This window comes from Rhipicephalus microplus, chromosome X (genome assembly GCF_043290135.1).
Source record: "Rhipicephalus microplus isolate Deutch F79 chromosome X, USDA_Rmic, whole genome shotgun sequence".
In the NCBI taxonomy this organism is placed as follows: domain Eukaryota; kingdom Metazoa; phylum Arthropoda; class Arachnida; order Ixodida; family Ixodidae; genus Rhipicephalus; species Rhipicephalus microplus.
The window spans coordinates 46965270-46984058 of NC_134710.1; the positions used below are offsets into that span (position 1 = coordinate 46965270).

The 18789-nt window shown below is 45.3% G+C and overlaps 1 protein-coding gene across 1 annotated transcript in view; it reads left to right on the top strand.

The window, feature by feature from the left end:
• The window catches only part of LOC119162164 (rho GTPase-activating protein 6-like), a 34004-nt gene extending 18604 nt beyond the window's left edge, over positions 1–15400 (top strand). Inside the window, exons 4-10 of the mRNA XM_075876332.1 lie at positions 3663–3789; positions 5097–5152; positions 6075–6222; positions 7290–7441; positions 13280–13462; positions 13588–13688; positions 14570–15400. Coding sequence (XP_075732447.1) covers positions 3663–3789; positions 5097–5152; positions 6075–6222; positions 7290–7441; positions 13280–13462; positions 13588–13688; positions 14570–15290 — 1488 coding nt within the window. The 3' untranslated portion in view covers positions 15291–15400. The remainder of the gene's footprint in view (positions 1–3662; positions 3790–5096; positions 5153–6074; positions 6223–7289; positions 7442–13279; positions 13463–13587; positions 13689–14569) is intronic.
• Positions 15401–18789: the final 3389 nt, after the last annotated feature.

Below are 18789 nucleotides of genomic sequence, written 5' to 3' on the forward strand. Positions count from 1 at the left end.
TTTTGCCTAACGTGTTGCGCTGATTTGATTTTGTGTGGCTTTCGTCTTATTGGTCTTTTCGTTGATTCCAGGTTCCTCCTTTTCTCGACTCCAGATCTATAGAGTTGCAAACCTTATCCCACTGTCGCTTGGAGAGGGTTTCGCAGTGCGCTTCTATCACTCAATTGAGTTCAGCAATTTTCATTCACGCCCTATGGTTTAGCCTCTAGCCCTTCCATCGCTTAAGAAGGGAATTTTTAGCTTCTATAAGGTGCGCTAGTTGATTGTCATTGTTTCGATGGAGAGATATGTGAGCACCTCTTTAAGAACCTCCCTCAGCTGTGAAGACCATTCTTCCAGGTACCTTTCTGCAATCCCCTTTTCATTTCTGATTTTATAGAATTTGCCCCAGTCTGTGACCCGAAACTCGCATGGTCTCTTTTGCCCAATGCCTCGGTCGATTCCTAATATAATATGATCACTACCGACGTCTTGGTTCAAGTTTGTCCATGGGGGCTACGTACCGTTGCGCACAAAAGTGAGGTCCGGAGTTGTGCCTCAACATGTCAATGTGGCTCATCTAGTCGGAAACACTGGGTCTGTGATGAGTGTTGACGCTAGGTCTGTCACTTTTCGCCATATATAGACTCTCTTTTTCCTTTCTATTGTAGTGGTAACCTCATGCATGGTAGGGAGCGTTGAAGTCTCCAGGGACGAGGAGCTTTTATTTTCATAGAAAGAGTGGACCCTGTGAAAGGCGCAGCTCATGACTTCTCCCATTCCTTTATTTTAATGGCGTTCCAATTTTGTAGAAGTACAGTTAATGGCATCGAAACCATTTGATCAAAAGGAAAACCCGGCTGTGTGTTAAAAAAAGTATTGGATAGGCTGTCTTATTTCAATTAGACATGTGTAATGGCATGCGCAATTGTCCTCTTTTTTACGTACATATTTTTATTTGCTAGTGTCATTGTATTTACTTGGTAAATATGGTTACGTGTGTTATTGCTCGGTTCAAGCCGCGCCCTTGAATGCACCTCAACACTGTCGAACGTTGTCGAAGATCTAATCATTCCAGCTATGAAACTTGTGCCCATTCTACAGATCACTGCACCAGCCCCGCCGCGGTGGTCTAGTGGCTAAGGCAGTCAGCTTCTGACCCGCAGGTCACGGGTTTGAATCCCGGCTGCGGCGGCTGCATTTCCGATGAAGGCGGAAATGTTGTAGGCCCGTGTGCTCAGATTTGGGTGCACGTTAAAGAACCCCAGGTGGTCGAAATTTCCGGAGCCCTCCAGTACGGCATCTCTCATAATCATATGGTGGTTTTGGGAGGTTAAACCCCAAAAATCAATCAGATCGCTGCACCACGTACTAGACATAACGTTCTATAAAAACCGACACGTTTCATTGAGCGATTGGATTCTTGACGATAGCGCGGCTACACGATCACGCTCGCCGGTGCTATCGTGCAGCGAGAGTTTTGTTTTTCTGAGCATCTGTGGTGGTTCTCTCAATAAATATAGTTCTGTAAGTAGCTGCCGTATAAATGGCCGCACTTTTTTCCGCAGTTTTAAAGGGGAGTGGTTATTTCACATAAGTGTGCAAAATTTTGTTTAATTTTCGATGCAAGCACAAAGAAAAACCCAATTATTCATGCCGTATGGGCCTAACGGTGGGTTATAAGGCATCGGGCTTTGAACATTCTCGAGATGTGAGGTTTTTTTTGTTTTTTTTCTAAAAGAGCCAAATGCACTTTATATGAAACTGAGAAAAACACACTTTTTCTTGTGATAATACTGTTGGGTCTGCTCAAACAACTTTTTGCCACTATGTTCTTCTGTCCTAAATAGCACAAATCTATATTATGGCTAAAATCTACATAGCCAAATGTTGTCCATATTGTAAAGCAAAGTTGTATTTGACTCATATAGATTGAAACATTTCATTTGGACGTGAATTCACTTTTAAAATAAGTGTAAAACGGCTCCACTCTATGGTATAGCACTATTTTGCGATAGAATTGACATCAAACTTGTGCTTCCGTCGGTGCCGTACTTCGATGCATGGAAGTAATGTCGATTACTACACTTGAAGAGCGAGTGGTCCTTCCTGGCAAAAGGCACACCATTTTGAACTTTCAACGGTGTTTTCTTGTTCCTGGCATGTATTGAAGGCCTTGAGAAGTGTTCGAGTTAGTTCTAAGCCGTAACATTTCTGATTTGATTGATTTGTGGGGTTTAACGTCCCAAAACCACCATATAATTATGAGAGACGCCGTAGTGGAGGACTCCGGAAATTTTGACCACCTGGGGTTCTTTAACGTGCACCCAAATCTGAGCACACGGGCCTACGACATTTCCGCCTCCATCGGAAATGCAGCCGCCAAAGCCGGGATTTGAACCCGCGACCTGCGGGTCAGCAGCCGAGTACCTTAGCCAAGGGACCACCACGGCGGGGCACCGTAACATTTCTGACCACTTCTTCTTTAGGGAATAGATGAAAGCCCAACATCTTCATTTTACGCCTATTTTATTTCAAATATACCGTATTGGAGATAACGGAGGACAAGACACTATTGCGCTAAAGTCAAAAAGAGTAACTAACATGCACAAAGAAGTAGGCAAGTTGGCTTTTAACTCTTTACCATGTAGTTTTGTCTTTGAACATCATGCTCTTCAGTAAGTGCCAACTCGGGCTAGAAAACCTAATTGTGGAATGTACACGCGATAACAAAGCAACTAAGACCCAAATGAAACATTTTGGGTGGAACCATGTTGGTTGTTTTAATTATATTTGTTAGCGCAATGCTGATTTAATGTATGTGGCTCACTTTTATTGAAACAGTTGGAGTACTCGGCTCATTTTGATAAGAAACTGCCTTTTTGAGCTCATGTTACAATAAGTAATTGCCCCATTTTGATTACAACTGTTCTATAATATGAAGATTCTTAGGCATGCTTTTTGTTCCAGTGAAATTTTGCCTAGCTTCGTTTTCTGAAATAAGCTTTTTTTTAGAAAAAAAACACCTCATGTGTCTTCATTGGTGTAGTTGTTCCGGCTAAGCACGTCACCGCTGCTTGGGTCATACGCAAGTTCATTTACCCAATCGTATTCAACGCCGTTCATAGCGTTCAAGATCATCGATATAGCACCGCGTGATGCCCAGGCGCGGAGGTCTAGTGGCTAAGGTACTCGGCTGCTGACCCGCAGGTCGCGGGATCAAATCCTGGCTGTGGCGGCTGCGTTTCCGGTGCAGGCGGAAATGTTGTAGGCCCGTGTGCTCCGATTTGGGTGCACGTTAAAGAACCCCAGGTGGCCTGAATTTCCGGAGCCCTCCACTACGGCGCCTCTCACAATCCTAAAATAAATACGTTTTATTACACCCCCGAGTCCTTCAACATCACTACAATATGGTGGTTTTGGGACGTTATACTCTACAAATAAATCATCAATGAGCATCGCGTGATGAACAGTACACCGTCATTCTCATATGGTGGCTTCTACGAAATGCGCTGAACGCGAGATGCGACGACTCTGCCAGTTCCTGGCAATATGTTTTTTTATTAAAATTATTTTTTAGTTTGGATGGCTAAGGTAGGGAGGTGGCCCACACATGAACGCGGCCGTCTGCTGCGAATATACCTTTGTAGTAACCGAGTGACGATAATGTTTTGAACACGCAGGATTCGGTGGAGCCCCCACGGCACCACAGCTCAACCGCGAATGCTGGCGACGACGACTGCCTCACCGTTCATGGGCCTCAGGTTCCACGCATTGTCAACTGCTGCCTAAGGTACCTCGAAGACTACGGTGCGTATGTCGCGCGTGTCCTGGCCACAAAAACACGTGATCTTTCCTCGAGTACGCGTAACCGTTTTTGCACCCTACCTCTACGTCAGTGGCGTAGCTGAGGTGTAGCACATCAAGATAGTGCCCCCTCCTCCCCGCCTACTTTTCCCCACCATGGCATACCGAGCACGAAATGACACGCGAACACATTTTTAGGGGCTAAGCTCTTTAGTCCCTCGTAGTATAATGTAGTAGCCACTTCTAGTTAGTTTCAAGAATTGCTCACTAGATAGCGTTGTGTGTATATGTCCTTGCAAGTAATATTACTAGATGGCGTTTGTGGTTTTCGTATAGTTGGTGATTAAAGAGGATAGATGGTGCTGTTATAACAAAAAGATATGAGTATATCTACGGAGTGAATGATGATGAGTAGAGACGAAGCCTCCGTCTGTCCGATGCATGCTTTCGTGTGATACGAGCGGACAGACATACAGACGGACGGACGCTTTGCCCCATTCGTCATCATTCACTCCGTGGATATGCTGTGATTGTTCTGCCTGGCCATGATATCAGATAAACGAAACACCCCTCCTCCCCTCCTCCCTGAAGAAGAAACAAATAGCTTTGTTCACCTCTGCGCCTGAGCCCACATTTTGTGCTCAGAAATGCAGAGTTGCCCCGATATATTTATGCTTCAGAAACGCCCGTGTCTATGCGACGAAAGGTACGAGCACCACGGTTCGATGTATGTGTGCATTAAGTCGGCTAGGCACCTTGTGTGTTCAACTTCACCTGGCTTTCTACTTCCTTCACGTGAATTCTGGGTCATACCTTACTTGAGTTGTGCAGTCCGCAACAACAACTATATACACACTTGCATTCTTGAATGGAGCTTGTTTTCGCTTCTTTGTAGACAGTCAGTCAATGTATTAGATTATTCTTCATTAAAGTTTAAGTGCCTTAGTAGCCAACAAATACCCAATAGCGCCGATGTTGTGCTAGAAAATCGGATATGTTTAACTGCGCGAGCTTCATACAAACTATGAACTTTGCGTAATGTGCATGTGCTGATGTTAGAGCGTTAAAACGTAGCTGTTAAAGTTCAATCAACTGACAGCAGCGACGCGTCTCGTGAACAGGCGAGTCTGGGCACCTAGGAAAGCAAGCTTCTTCCCACTGTGTGAATGATTGTGGTGAAACCAGCTTTACCAGCATCGCAAACAGGTGCTTCGTCGCTTTCGGTCCGTATAGGTAATTTGTCCTAACTGTGTGTGAATGCATTTCAGGGGGACAGGTGACACTAACCGTGTGCAATGCTTACATCGCAGGTCTGAACACCGTGGGAATATTTAGGGTCAACGGTTCAAAGCGGAGAGTTCGCCAGGTAATGAGGCAGTTGTTTTTTTTAGTATTGCGACTATTTTCTTAATAAGTGATGTAGGCTTTATACACTCAGTGATATTTAGAGTAATGCGTTTCTATATAAATCATGCTGCTTCCACTGACGATGCTGCGGTGCAAGTCTGTCATTGTCAACCTTGCATGGCAAGCCACCATAGCAGCGTCTTATGAATCGTTGATCACAATAAATATAAATAACGGAACTATGCTCAAATCTGAGTCAACAAAAGAAGGCAAGCCTGGAACCAATGTCCAAGCGAACAAACTCACCGTTGTCAAAAGGATACATGCCAGCACAGAATACAAATAGTGACAGTTGCAGTGCCGTGGCGCCACGTTTACACAGAGGCCCGCTTTACCGTGGTTTCTCATTTATTGGATTCGATAGCAGAATTAATGAAGTGTCACTGAATAGTACCTGCGATGTTGCGACATCCTTTGTACTGGAAGGGTGATTGATTTGAATAACTTCTACTGATAGCACGTCTAACGCTATGTTGCATATATTAAAACCATAGTCTGAATGTACTAGAGTATTGTCACCAGGGAAATTAGATCTGCTTAAAGGTCATTTCACGAAGGCTTTGTGGTGCAAGGTTAAATTCATTATAGAAGAACAGAGAGAAGGGGCAGTCTACAAAAGAACAGATTGAGCGCTATTGCTGTCCCCTTCTTTCCCGGCCTCTCTTTTTTTATTCCCCTGCTGACTTGATCTCACGGCGCATATGCTTCGTAAACAATATACGCAAGCTAGTCAAACAAACGGCTCTGTTAATGAGAACAGTTAATTTGCCACTGGTTAAAACTGACAAAATATTCAGTTCATTTTGCTGTATGAAAAACTCCGAAATGTAAGAGGGCTAACGTAAGTATAATTATTTGTTATTATTAACCAATTAACGCAGTTGCGCGAGGAGTTTGACAGTTGCCGTGAGGTGAACCTCGACCAGGAGAGACCGCACGACGTGGCACAGCTGCTCAAGGAGTATCTGCGTGACTTGCCTGAGCCACTTCTCACCAGAGACCTGTACCAGCCTTTTCTGTACACACAGCGTAAGTTCCACGTGTATTTGCATCGTATTTAACCGGGTGTTTGCACACCACTTCTCGTAACTCCAAGGCAACTTATTCAGCATTGATTTTTTTTTTGCACTGGGGACGATTCCTCACCTTCTTTTCTCCTATTGAAACTCAGCACTTTAGGTTCTGTTTTTTCAATTCAAGCATATTTTTAGTATGAATTCATTCTTAGGGTTGTCCCAGCTAAGTACACAGAGATTGTGCATTGTGGCCACTGGACTTCTTGTGCGCAAAAAAACGCAACGTGTCCTTCACTGTTTCCATACATCTATCTCTTATACATGTCGAACTGCAATGCTTACTGTTCAACCTACAATTTTCCAAATGTTTCTTCTGTATTTTCTCTACTTCTATGTGTATACGTACATATATTTCGTGTATTGGCCTCCCTTACTCAATGCCCCCATGGGGCCTTTCGGTCACTTGAAATAAAATACAAAGAAAAAATTCGGATGTCAGGCCACAGCAAATGTTGGCTACGGATGTGACACAACGCATTTGCGCTACGATATAGGAGACCACTTGTTATATGTAGCTTCAGCGATCATATGATCATGGTCGTTGCTTTTTTTCAGCAGCAAGACTTACCCCCGTATTCGTGAACGTCCCCTCGCTCAACGCTTCACCTTCACTTCAGAAAGCCGATGGAAGCACCCTCTCTAGGCACTGCAAGTCACTGCATATCAGCGATAATTTGGTGCGATTCGGAAGCTGCGCAGCGTCATTTTCAGCCGAGCAGTGGTGCAGTGCTCAACTCTGTCAAGGGAAGGGTGAAAGTCGAGTCGAGGGGCGTTTGTGAATACGGGGGTAAGTGCTTGCACAAATATTGGGAGGTTAACACCTTTTCTTTAAGCGTGAAAATAAGCAACCAGTGTAGCTTGACCAGCTCTACAGAGAACCATTACTTGTTCGAGGTTAAACGTACTTCGCCTCAATGATTGTCAAATCGGTCGCGACATTAAAATAAAACAAACAGACCAGGTGGATTACTGTGCGGGGATACACGGACTCATGATGACGCACGACCGCCCATCTCGTAGGTGTTCGTGAGAAAAGCAAGCAGCTGGACATGCTGCGGCAGTTGATGAGGCTGCTGCCCACACACAGCAGAGACACACTGTGGGCCCTGCTCAAGTTCCTAAACATCGTAGCCGAGAACTCGGTCGACAAGAAGTCTTCCACGAGAGAGCCGGTGAGTGTTTGCTTGAGCGTGGTTTCTGTAAGTAGCGCATGCTGGAACGAATGTTTTAATTGCGTGACCATTTTGATCATCATCTCGTATACGTTAAGATTTATTAATATGTGGGGCTTAACGTCCAAAAACCAAAATATGAATATGATAGACGCCGTAGTGGAGGGCTCCGCAAATTTCGACCACCTGGGGTTCTTTAACGTGCACCCAAATCTGAGCACACGTGCCTACAACATTTCCGCCTCCATCGGAAATGCAGCCGCCGCAGCCGCCGCAGCCGGGAGTTGATCCCGCGACCTGCGGGTCAGAAGCCGAGTACCTTAGCCACTAGACCATGGTGGCAGGGCTCGTATACGTTAAGAAGCTGAGCTCGAGATAGCGGTTTCAACCACAGGTGTAGTGGTAGCACATGGGTATGCTATGATGCAGAACTATTCATGTTACTCTCGTGACTATAGACAGCTGAGTCACTACCGAATGCATCAGAAAATAACAGCGCTGATTCAAACACCAACTAAGACACAGCACACGAGGACAGCACCCATGGGATGTTATTCGTTCACGTTTGAATGGGCGCTGTTTCTTCTAGATAGATCCGTACCCACGAGCTCGCATACATTCACTTCTAAACTATCGAACCGACGATGAAAAAAATTATCCATAGCAATATTTTCAGTAAGTTCGTTATTATAACATCACTCGCGCGAACCCATCGCCACACAGATTTAGTCACTCACCACTTCTAAGAGTGCGTGATGTAAAGTTAGGCAGAAGGAGCATTCTGGAGGGCAAGAAAGCTGACGTGCATCTATGCGTTCTTAAGAATGCTTGGCCGAAACATGATAGTTACGACGAACTGGTCGCACGTAACGGAAAATAAGCTACACTTTGTGGTGTAGCTGTGCTGTTTCAAACTAGCACTGCGCTTTATTATTTCAGTATAAAATTATTAACAACAAAGTTTACTATTCGTATGGTGTAACTGGTTATTGTTAAATATCGTTTTATTCATGTACACATTCTGGTTTTTTCACCACAGAAATAATTTATTCCACAAAGTTAGCGGTTCTTGGCGGTGATAAGTTTCTATCTGCGACACACGGTGAAACTGGGCCACGCCAGCTTTGCTGTAAAATATGCCCATAAATTAAAAAAGCTGAGTATTCCTGATGGTATAGGATAGATATGTCGTGAACGTTAGGGCATTATCTGGCCAACAAACAGCATAATTATTCATAGTTCTATTGATAGTATTATTGATAGTAATTCTATCTATCGTTCTATCGATCGCACTATCGGTAGTTTCTTCATACTACCAGTAGTTTAAAAAAGCTACCGATGCTATTGATAGCCAAATTATCGTTGGTTTAGCATCAGTAGGACATGGGCAAAGTGCAAATATTACTAGACCTAGAACCTTTGTCTCACTACACCGTTCCTCGCGGCGGTTGCCGTTGGCTTAACTACTCTGCGCTTGCACTTGTTAACGTGCATGCGCGAAGACTAAAGCGTGCTATTATATAGCGTTTGAGCGTGATGTTGCCTCTGTCACAGTCTACGCTATACATTTGCTGCGCTGAGCATTACATTATAAATGCTATCTTTACTGGCCGCCATTACGAATTCGAGGTGTTTGGTACAAATCTGTTGTTCATATAGATTAGACAGCTGGGCCAATGCCACCAAGACTATCAGGCCTGCTGACTGCCGCAGTAAAGTTACTCGTTTTGCCCGAGCAAGCGCTTGCACAGGAAGCTGTGGATCTATTTCCACTATCGTCTCCCAGTAAAGTATAAAGCGGTGGAGGCAAGTTTCACACGCCCAAAAGCTTTACTCTACCTTTTGGGTAAAAATGGGCGCTGGTTTAGGTAATGTATTGCGCTTCAAAAGATTTAAAGGTGCACGTGTGAGTCATTTCTTCCACGAAAAAGTCAAAGATTCTACGCGATCGAAAATGTGGCCAATCTACAAGAGCAAAATTTGATGGACCAACAAAGTGCCAAATAACTAAGGTGAATTTGATTCACTATTTATTACACACACACACGCACACACTATGTAGAGCAGGCAGATAAACTGTTAATACTCATTTGAAAAGTTTCTGCAGTTTTATTTGTACTCTTTCGAAAATCTCTCTTTATAGACACGTAGTTATTCAGGTGATTTTGTGCTGCTGCCACAAGTATGGTATTCAGCACATTTCCAGGGTCAGAAACATTGCGAGAGAAAACAAAATACTTTGTTTCACAGACACAAAAAAAAAAACATCTTGTGACCGACACAAGAAGTGGCGTTCCCTCTTTTGCTCGGGGCACTCTCAGAGTGGTGCGTACTCGGTCATATAACTTAGGCCCTGAGAAAAATGTTAGTATTGGGTCTATATAAACAGTGTAGCCCGCGTGGGCGCTTCTACTTCATTGATGATTCTTGTTTTGGTATACTTAGGTAGTGGTTCTTAATTATTCTAGCTTGAAGTAGAAATCACACCCGAAAGCAAATTAACAAAACGCTTCACCGTAAGTGTCTACACGCATCTAAATTTCAAGAAAACATATTGTGCTAAGATGCTGACCACAATAAAGTGGTATGAATACTGGCATAATGTGTTATGCACGAAACCGATGCATTAAGTCATTCTTTCCATTTTTATCAACCAAGTGAACGGATATAATACAAGTCTATCGCGCTAATCGCTAATAGCAAAATGTTTACCGACCCTGAAGGAAAAACGCCTGTTCTGAAAATGTGCTGCCACGTGCGTTTATTATTTCATTGCCAGAACTTACGCCAAAAAGTCAGCACACATGACACTTTTATGTTATAGCAAAATCGGAACATGGTGGAAATGGGGTCATTGGAACCAATTAGAAATGTGTAGTAGAGACACACGTACAGGTGCGATCAAAAGTGTGCAGACCACGGGATCGCGTGGCAGAATGCATCGACGCTCCAGCTAGCGACGAGACACGGTGAGACACCAGCTGAAAGGGCGCATGCGCGTCTTGTCTTATCACTTGGCTTCTCATGTCGCTCTGTTGGACGTGGTTACGGCGCTCGTACCCAACACAACAACTGGGTGTCGCTTTCTTTGCTCCATCGTATCTGTACCGTTATGTTATGTAGCGGCTGCGACGGGGCTTGTTCAAGCCCCGGCTCACGTTGTTATTGACACCGATTGATTAGAATAAGTAAGTGAAGGCACTCGATAAACGGAAAAAAGGTGGAAGCTTGCACCAGAGGCACAAAGCAAAGTCACAGTAAAGCTAATGGTTTCGGAGTAAGTCTGACCTTAGCTCCATTTCGATTAGGCGTAACTAGGCGTGATTTGCATAATTCTGCAGCATTAAACTCGAGTACTTTGGGTGGCCTTCGATGTCACGCACAATATTTAGTAATATGTGTAAATAAAGTTATGGCTAATTAGATTTATATTTAGGTAAACGGACTCGAATCGGTCAGGAGTAATGAGCATCTTTCTGAGCTTGGTTTCTCTGAGCTCATGAGAATTTAACTTCAATTACGTTAATTGTTTGTGTTTTAATAAGATGTTGCCTAATTAAAGATAATCATAATCAATTGGTTTGATGATGCTTTGACTAACCAAGCTTATTCATAGTTTTTATAATTATCATGGTGTTTGCTTAATTAGATTGGTTATGCATATTTACCCTTGCTATACTACATGAAATTCTAGTATAGAGGGTACTTTAGTTGGGTTTAAGACTAATATTCAGTCATGATTACTATTCATAATACTTACCAGTTTTCAGGCCTAAATTATTCCTATTAGTTTGGAGACGGTAAGCTGTAATTGGTATCTTCCTGGCCATGACTTTTGTGGGCTCACGGGGAAGTTGATCTATATTAATGGTCCACGATAAGGTTTGCCTTGCAAAGGCTAACTTTGCACAGCTAGTTTAAAGGTGAGCATGATCAACTTTGCCTAATTACATATGGCTATACTTATTTCGACTCATCTGGGCTTATCTAAGCTTAACTTCACTTAACATAAAAACAACAAGCTGGACTGGGCTTAACTAAACCTACTTACGTCTGGCTTATATAAGTCATAAAGTGCTCGACTACGTTTGATTAACTTCGGCTACATTAACTTTGACTTAACTAAGCTCATTTAGTTGCAGCTTGGATTAGCCCGATGAAGACAAGCTAGCCTGAGAAAATCTAATTTTGTGCGTTTGGCTTCGTCAGGTTGTGCGATGCTCGCTATGCTTACTAATCTTAATCAGCCAGTGTCAATAACAACGTGAGCCGGTGCTTGAACCGACCCCGTCGCAGCCGCAACGTAAAAGAATCGCACAGTTTTGATGAAGCTAAGAAAGCGACACCCAGTTGTCGTTTTGGGTACGAACGCCGCAGCCCCGTCCAACTGAGTGACATGAGAAGCCAAGTGATAAGACGGGACGCGCATGCGCCCTTTCAGCTGGGGTCTCAATCGTGTGTCGCTAGCTGGCGCGTCGATGCATTCTGCCACGCAATCCCGTCCATGGTCTGCACACTTTTGATCGCACCTGTACCTGGAAGTCACGAAGAAAAGGAATGTCGACACCAATTTGACTAACGACACACTCCCATTTTCTTCTTCGGTTCATCATCAACATTTATCTTAAATTAAGGGCCCCTGACGGGGCATTACATATGGGGGGAGGGGTTTGAACAAGGATACACAAAGGCAATTACCGACCAAGAACATAAAGTAGGTTACAATTCGAGAATTGGCATTACAAGGCAATCATAAAAACAGAACTCGTTATACAACTATATAATAGCATGATTCAAAGTGGCATAAAAATGAGAGAAAGGCAACTGGCTAAGCAGAAATTACGACGGTGCGGTTGTAAAATGAGTTTCGAGTAAGGTTTTAAACTTCAGAGTATTATGTTCATTGGCTATTGCATTTGGAAGCCGATTCCAATCCTGAATCGTTAACGGATGGAAAGATTTGTTAAAAGCGTTGGTTGAACGTTTCAAATTTTGGACACTCTAAGAATTGAAGAGATGGCGCGAAGTTCGAATTGGTGGGAGAAGCAGGGAGCCATGTAAGAAAGAATAATTAAAATACTGTTTGTGAAATAAACAAAGCCGTGCTATTTTTCGTCTTAGATCCAAAGTGGTGAGAGACAGTGATGATTTTATAGTAGTAACACTTGTGCGCAAATTGTATTGGGAGGTTATAAAACTAGCCGCGCGATCTGTGTTGTCTGTAGAAAATGAGAACACTCGTAACCTCGGTCCCTTTACCGCGACAATTGGCAACGCACCATTGCCCAACCAATAGGATTTCCAGCCATACAGATTGCGAATATAGACTGCACAAAACATATCACATAGTCACGCTGCAGTTCACGGACACAAAAAAAAAAGGCGGTCCAGCACGCCACCAAAACGTTCGTAGGGCTTGCCAATCTTTGTCTGTCGAGTAACGAGAGCAAGCGTACAGGCACATCTGTGTTGCGAAACACGCCGGCCAAAGAGAGTGACGTCAGAGGCGGAGGCAGACACAGTGAGCAGGCCTGAAATTTTTCAGATGGGATTGGCAGGGCACCGCCGTCTTGGGCTGTAAAGCTGATGTTTGTTTGTACGTTTTTGTGTATTACGACGTGAATGATTAAAGTCATGAAACATCGTATTCACCCACACAATTGTTTTCATGCGTATGCGTTCTGCCGTAAGAATGTTCGTTTCGTTGTCCCAGTATGGCGGCACTCAAACACATTTGTGAAACAGTCGGTAGTTGCTGCCGACTAGACAGACGGTTACTTACTGTCGTCCCATATGATGCTGGTGCGCGTGCATTGACACGCGCGTTTGTGTGCGCAGCTTCCGGGAAACAGGATGGATGCCCACAACCTAGCCACCATGTTAGGACCGAACATTTTGCGCTTGAGCAAGACTTCTGAGAAGAACAAGTTCACCGTGGAGAACGAGGAGAGGGCCAAAGAGCACAGTGAGGTCATCCTTGTGGTGCGACAGCTGATCGAGAACTACGAGGAGCTTTTCCGGGTGAGCGCACGAAAAGAACGTTCAAAATAGCCGCACGGTATGTGTTCTACCGTATTCTCATGGACCTCGTGATGCGCATACTGACCTAGTCCCCTTCCTTACTCTCCATCTGTCGTGTGGCGTAGGTCTCGGCTGAAGACTTGGACAGTCTTTACAGAAGGCTCCTCGTCGAGAGCCCCGAGCACCTCGAAATTCTCCTCAGGAGGCGCTTCTACAGCGTACATAAGTAATTCTTTCTTGCCATGCATCTGCGCCCATTCTGTTTATATGGGTACTAAATATAAACCATGATTCTAAATAAAAAAGTCACAGTTCCGCCACGTGCGATAGCAACAAACTGAAAGGTTATACGCATTTGTGAGCCAGGTCTTGCAGTATACTATGTAGCGTAACTATAAAACTACGGCGTAAGACTACGCGACCACTGCAGCAATCGATACTACCTTCTTGCTTTCGATCACTTTATCCTAAACATAGCGGTGAGACCAGCGGGTAAAAACAGCCGTCTGCTGATACTTGTAGAGACGAGGGCGCGCGAATGCGCCCGAATGGGCAAAGTGCGGATGATGATGATGAAGAAGACTGTAACAATTCGAGGCTGATCCCACATTTGTATCGGGCGGGTAAGATTAACTGGTCTTAACCAGAGTACAAAAAAAATTACAAAGTAGCCAAGCAGTCGCCCATCAGCCCCGGGGGCCTTTCGCGCGACGAAAGATGGCCAGCACGCTTCCTCTTCTCTGATAAGCGGTCGAGCTCTGCGATGGCGCGCTTTTATTCGCGAATAGAAAATATACAGCTCGCCGGGCGATGTTATCGATTTGGGCTTTATGTGGAACATCACGGAGGCACCGACGGCGATGCTAAAAGTGCACCGAGAGGGTCGATATAATTGTGTTGCGTCACGATCAAGTAAAAATGGAAAAAATGATCCCATTGGACTCTCATTCTATCTTTGATTAATGAAGCTAATATCGTGAAATCGGTGTAGTGATGAATGAATGAACGAATGAACGAATGAATGATTGAGTGAATGTATGAATGAATTACCACTTTGTTGCAGAGTATTCCGAGAGATAAATTTTATTTTCCTGGCCCTCTTCACAGATCTCAGGACGAAGATGACAGCGACCATAATTTGGACAGCGCCACTGCGAAGGACCACGAAGAAGAGGCAGAAGAGCAACCTCAGACGGTTATCATGCGATCCGTCACGACGGTGGCGACGCATCGCGGCCAGGAACGTCGCTCGACCACATTGTCTAAGCAGCAGGACCACCCAATGCCTTACATACTCAACACGCCCGAGGCCCCAACGTCAAAATGCCGCGGAGCAAAGGGCGATGACGACGATGAAGGCAATGTCGACGTCGGAGTGTCCTTCACGCTCACGGAGCCTTCGGTTCCTAATGTGCCGGCGTACCTAACCGAAGCCACGTCGGAGTCCGCGGCCGTGGCGAGGCCCTTGAGGAAGCCGACGCGAGAATCGTCGCCTCCGTCGTCCGCGACGACGGAGGAGGAAGTGACCACCATCGAGGCGGCGCCGATGCCGGCGGCTCGCAAGTCCAAGGGCTCGTCGCGTCGGTTCCTGAACAGCAAGGAGAAGGAGGGAAAAGCCGCAAGGATGAACAAGAGAAAGTTGGCCTCCTTCATACTGAGCTGCTTTGGCAGCTCATCGGAGTGGAGGCGCGACTCGGGCGACACGTCTTCTCAGCCGCCGTCGCGCCCCGTGCCGCGGAGGGGCAGTCGCGAGGTGCGCTTCCAGACTGAGAAGGTGCGGCACTGCGAGATAATCTCTTCTGAACACACGGAGAAACAACACAAGTGATGGACACCGTATCTTTTTGTCATCAGTCACTCAGCTGCGCGTGGGACCTCGAGCTACAGAGTGCCGTTTTAGTTTTTTTAAATCACTCTGAAAATAAAATGACTGTGGCACTTCTGTGTCTTTTTGCGGAATGGTGTTGTGGGAGCTATAAAACACGCTTGCAAGCGGGACCCTCTGGTGTTTCTCGCGTGTATTTGTTGCAATGCTAGTTAACTATGACTTCTACGAGGGTGTACGCTTTAGAACTGAGGCAAATTACAAGCACAATGCAACAAGATTTATAAGATCTCTGTTATAGTTTCGCTGACTCGCTATTGCACAAAGGGAAGGTTACCTGGGGTCCCGTTGCATAACGCTGCTCTTCGGGGACCGAGAGCGAGTGGCGGTCAAGAGACTGCCTTTTCAGGTTTGGTCAGGACGTTGTCAGTACTTTGTCGCTTCGCCCCCCCCCTCTTATCTTTTTTATTAACTGAGTATGTTTGTATAGTTTTCGCAGGGCCGTCCATTACGTCATTCGAAGACAGCCCAGAAACAACAAAACACTTTAGAAGAACACTTGGTTTTTTACTCATATGTTTAGAATTTTTTATTGAATCGCCATTCCACCATTACACATTAGCCTGTCTCATACCACGTATGGGTGCTCTCTGCCCAGCGGCACCCACTACTCGATGTCTGTCAGTATATTGCACTTCAGCGCTTACTGTACATGAAACAATCGTAATGTCTCTAAAGGCAAATTGGTATCCTTCAGGTTAGAAAACTGCGCAGGTATTAATCGCTATCGGTGCTGTGTTTGCTACCCGAGGGAAGAACGGTAGCTACACATAACATGCAGAATATGTAGCAGTAAGGCTCCAGCGTTACGACAGCGTTTCGAGAAATCTAACTTCCCGACAGTCTTGAGGCCCACTTTGCGCCCCCCACCGCCCCTGCCCCCACGTCTGTGCGCACGCCTATGCTCGCCACTGTATATCTGTTCTGATGAATAAGTGTATTATAGGAGCAGGAAAGAAGGGCAAGGAAGTAAAGCAGGCGCGACATAAGCGAATACACTAATAGGTGCCCTACGACAAGCACGGAAGTTGGCGCACCAGCGGCCCTGCTCAGTCACGCTCGGTAGCGAGCGCGCATGTATACTGGAATGCTAGCGTATTGGTCTTGTTTCACAATAGAAGAAAAGCTTTCAAAGATGTAGTAGTTTGGCATGAGGTGCAGAAATAGCCGTGCACTAGAGCGCTGCTATCAGTGTCTAGTATTTTTGCGCTTTAGACCAAGCCTGCACACGGCGAAAGAAAACATTTTTTTGGTCACCTAAAAAAAAGAGGAGGCAAAACGTGGTATATTGCCTTAGTAGTGGGGACGGGAAGCGTTGTGATGAACTCCCCCGCCCCCTTGAGATGCGAATACTTCCCTGTTTCTTTTCTTCTTTTTTCTAACCCAAGGGAGGAGGGACAGAATGTGATAAAGACGGGTCCGCTCATTTATCAGTTCGAATCTTGATCATTCCATCTCACTATCTTCGAATGGTTTGGTCCCGCGATTATATTTTCCGCAGCGCTTGCTAGTGCTCTTTTATGAGCTTGAGAATATGTGCGTCTTCCGAGGCCTCGATATGTCAGTTTTTTTTCGCTTGCCTCATAGGGCCGAATCACACAATGAACGTAACTTATTTCACAGAGATGAAAAAACGACCAAGCAAGCCAGTCTAAAATTACTGCTTTATGGAGAGAGAGAGAGATCGAGTTCATGAGGACGAATCGCAATTTTGAAGCCCATGAGGCAGCATGGCTCAGAACCATGTTCCTTCACGGGTTGGAGGATATTTCCTCCCTTGAAACACACACACACAGACACACACGCATAGCATAACTTTTCTGTGCACGCACACACGTCCTAATATGCTATGCCGTGTGACGCAATTGTTAACGAGGAAAATAGGTTTACCATTTTATTGAGGGAAGTTATATTACCGAGAGTCAGCCGAAGCATTCCGTAGTGAAACAGCGAAGCCATAACTTGCGACCAAAGGCTGTCGGAGACGTGATAGCCGAAGCCGCTTCAAAAAATTCTGCCGAAAGCAGGCGTTGGTCTCGGTAGCCCCGGCATACGCGTTTCTGTTATTATGGTCTCGTTGACGCTGTTCTGCCTACAACGCCGCCACCTCGGCGCACCGTTGCCGCCTTCATTCAGCTCGGAAGGCTGATGAATCGTCGGTGCGCAGCTGCTGCTTGCATTTAACTCGTGGGCCTGCTCTTGCACCCGGAATGCTGCATCGGCCCAGCGATAATTAATTTTTTCACGAATCAGCTCCCGGCGCTGTTTTCCCAAAGCTGTGTTTGTGCGTTCGTACCATCCACGCTCTACCCCTGTGGAAGTTGTAAGTTGAACCTACCTGCGACGCCAAACCACATGCGCCACTGAGCCCGCCACGTGCTATTTGTTTACATCCCTCCTTTGTCTGTCGACCTGCTTTACGACTTTCTTTTGCTGAGAGGACACGTGCGCGTGCGAAGCGCGGGCCAAATTAACTCATTTTCCATCTTTCCCTTCACACCTCCATTCTTTTCTTTCCCACTCCCCATGTCTGTGCAGCGCTGTTGAGGTGACTTTCACAAGTGACGGCACTGCACTTTTTTTCTTTATCTTACAAAGCCACTCCATTGAAACTTCTGCGCGCGGGCTCGGCGGCACAGCTTCAAAGGGATGAAGGACGTCGCTAACGGCGCTCCCAATGGCGCACGCGCTTGGGTTTGACGTAGAGAACGATTTATTTGACGGAGCAGGCAATGGAGACGTTTCCGCGAGATCGAGTAGAGTCGTGACTTAGCGGCAACTGGCCGAAAACATGAGTGGGGATTGCTCCTTGCGTCGTCTACCAGCCATGTTGTGTTTCTATGTGCGCGTACGTCAGGCACTTTCTCAAAGTGTGGTTTGCCGTGTCATGTCAGCGTAAGTGTAATTGTTTTTACGTTTGCTCTTGCTCAGCTGCTAATGCATTGTAATGGGATCGGCGAGTGCAACTTTCCAAAGTGCTGTTTATTGTCATGTACCCTTCATTCACCAGAATAATTTCAGACTGGGTGCCACTTTTTGTTTCAAGAAAATCGCGAAATGCTCTTGGCATCCTCCGAAACATGAGGACTACTAAATTGTGTGTGAATACAACGTTTTAAAACATCTCGGTTGCAAAAAAAAATCTTGCTCTTGGTTTTGCATTTGGCGCTGTGTACAACTACGCTGTGTACAACACTTGCCGTGTACAACTACGGAACTGTAGTTTTTCGGTCATGCTGGGAGCCTTAGTTGTGTTAATCTGGCCGTGGTACCACTACATAGAAATATAAACTGTGAGAATTTGGTACTTACACAGTACTTAAAACAGACTTGCCGTGCGCAACCAAGTGCTTAGATTTAGGAACGCTTTAAAGATCCCAGACGTTAAAATTTATTTCAGACGGCATGCCTTATATATAATGTCGTATATTTTCACTCAAAT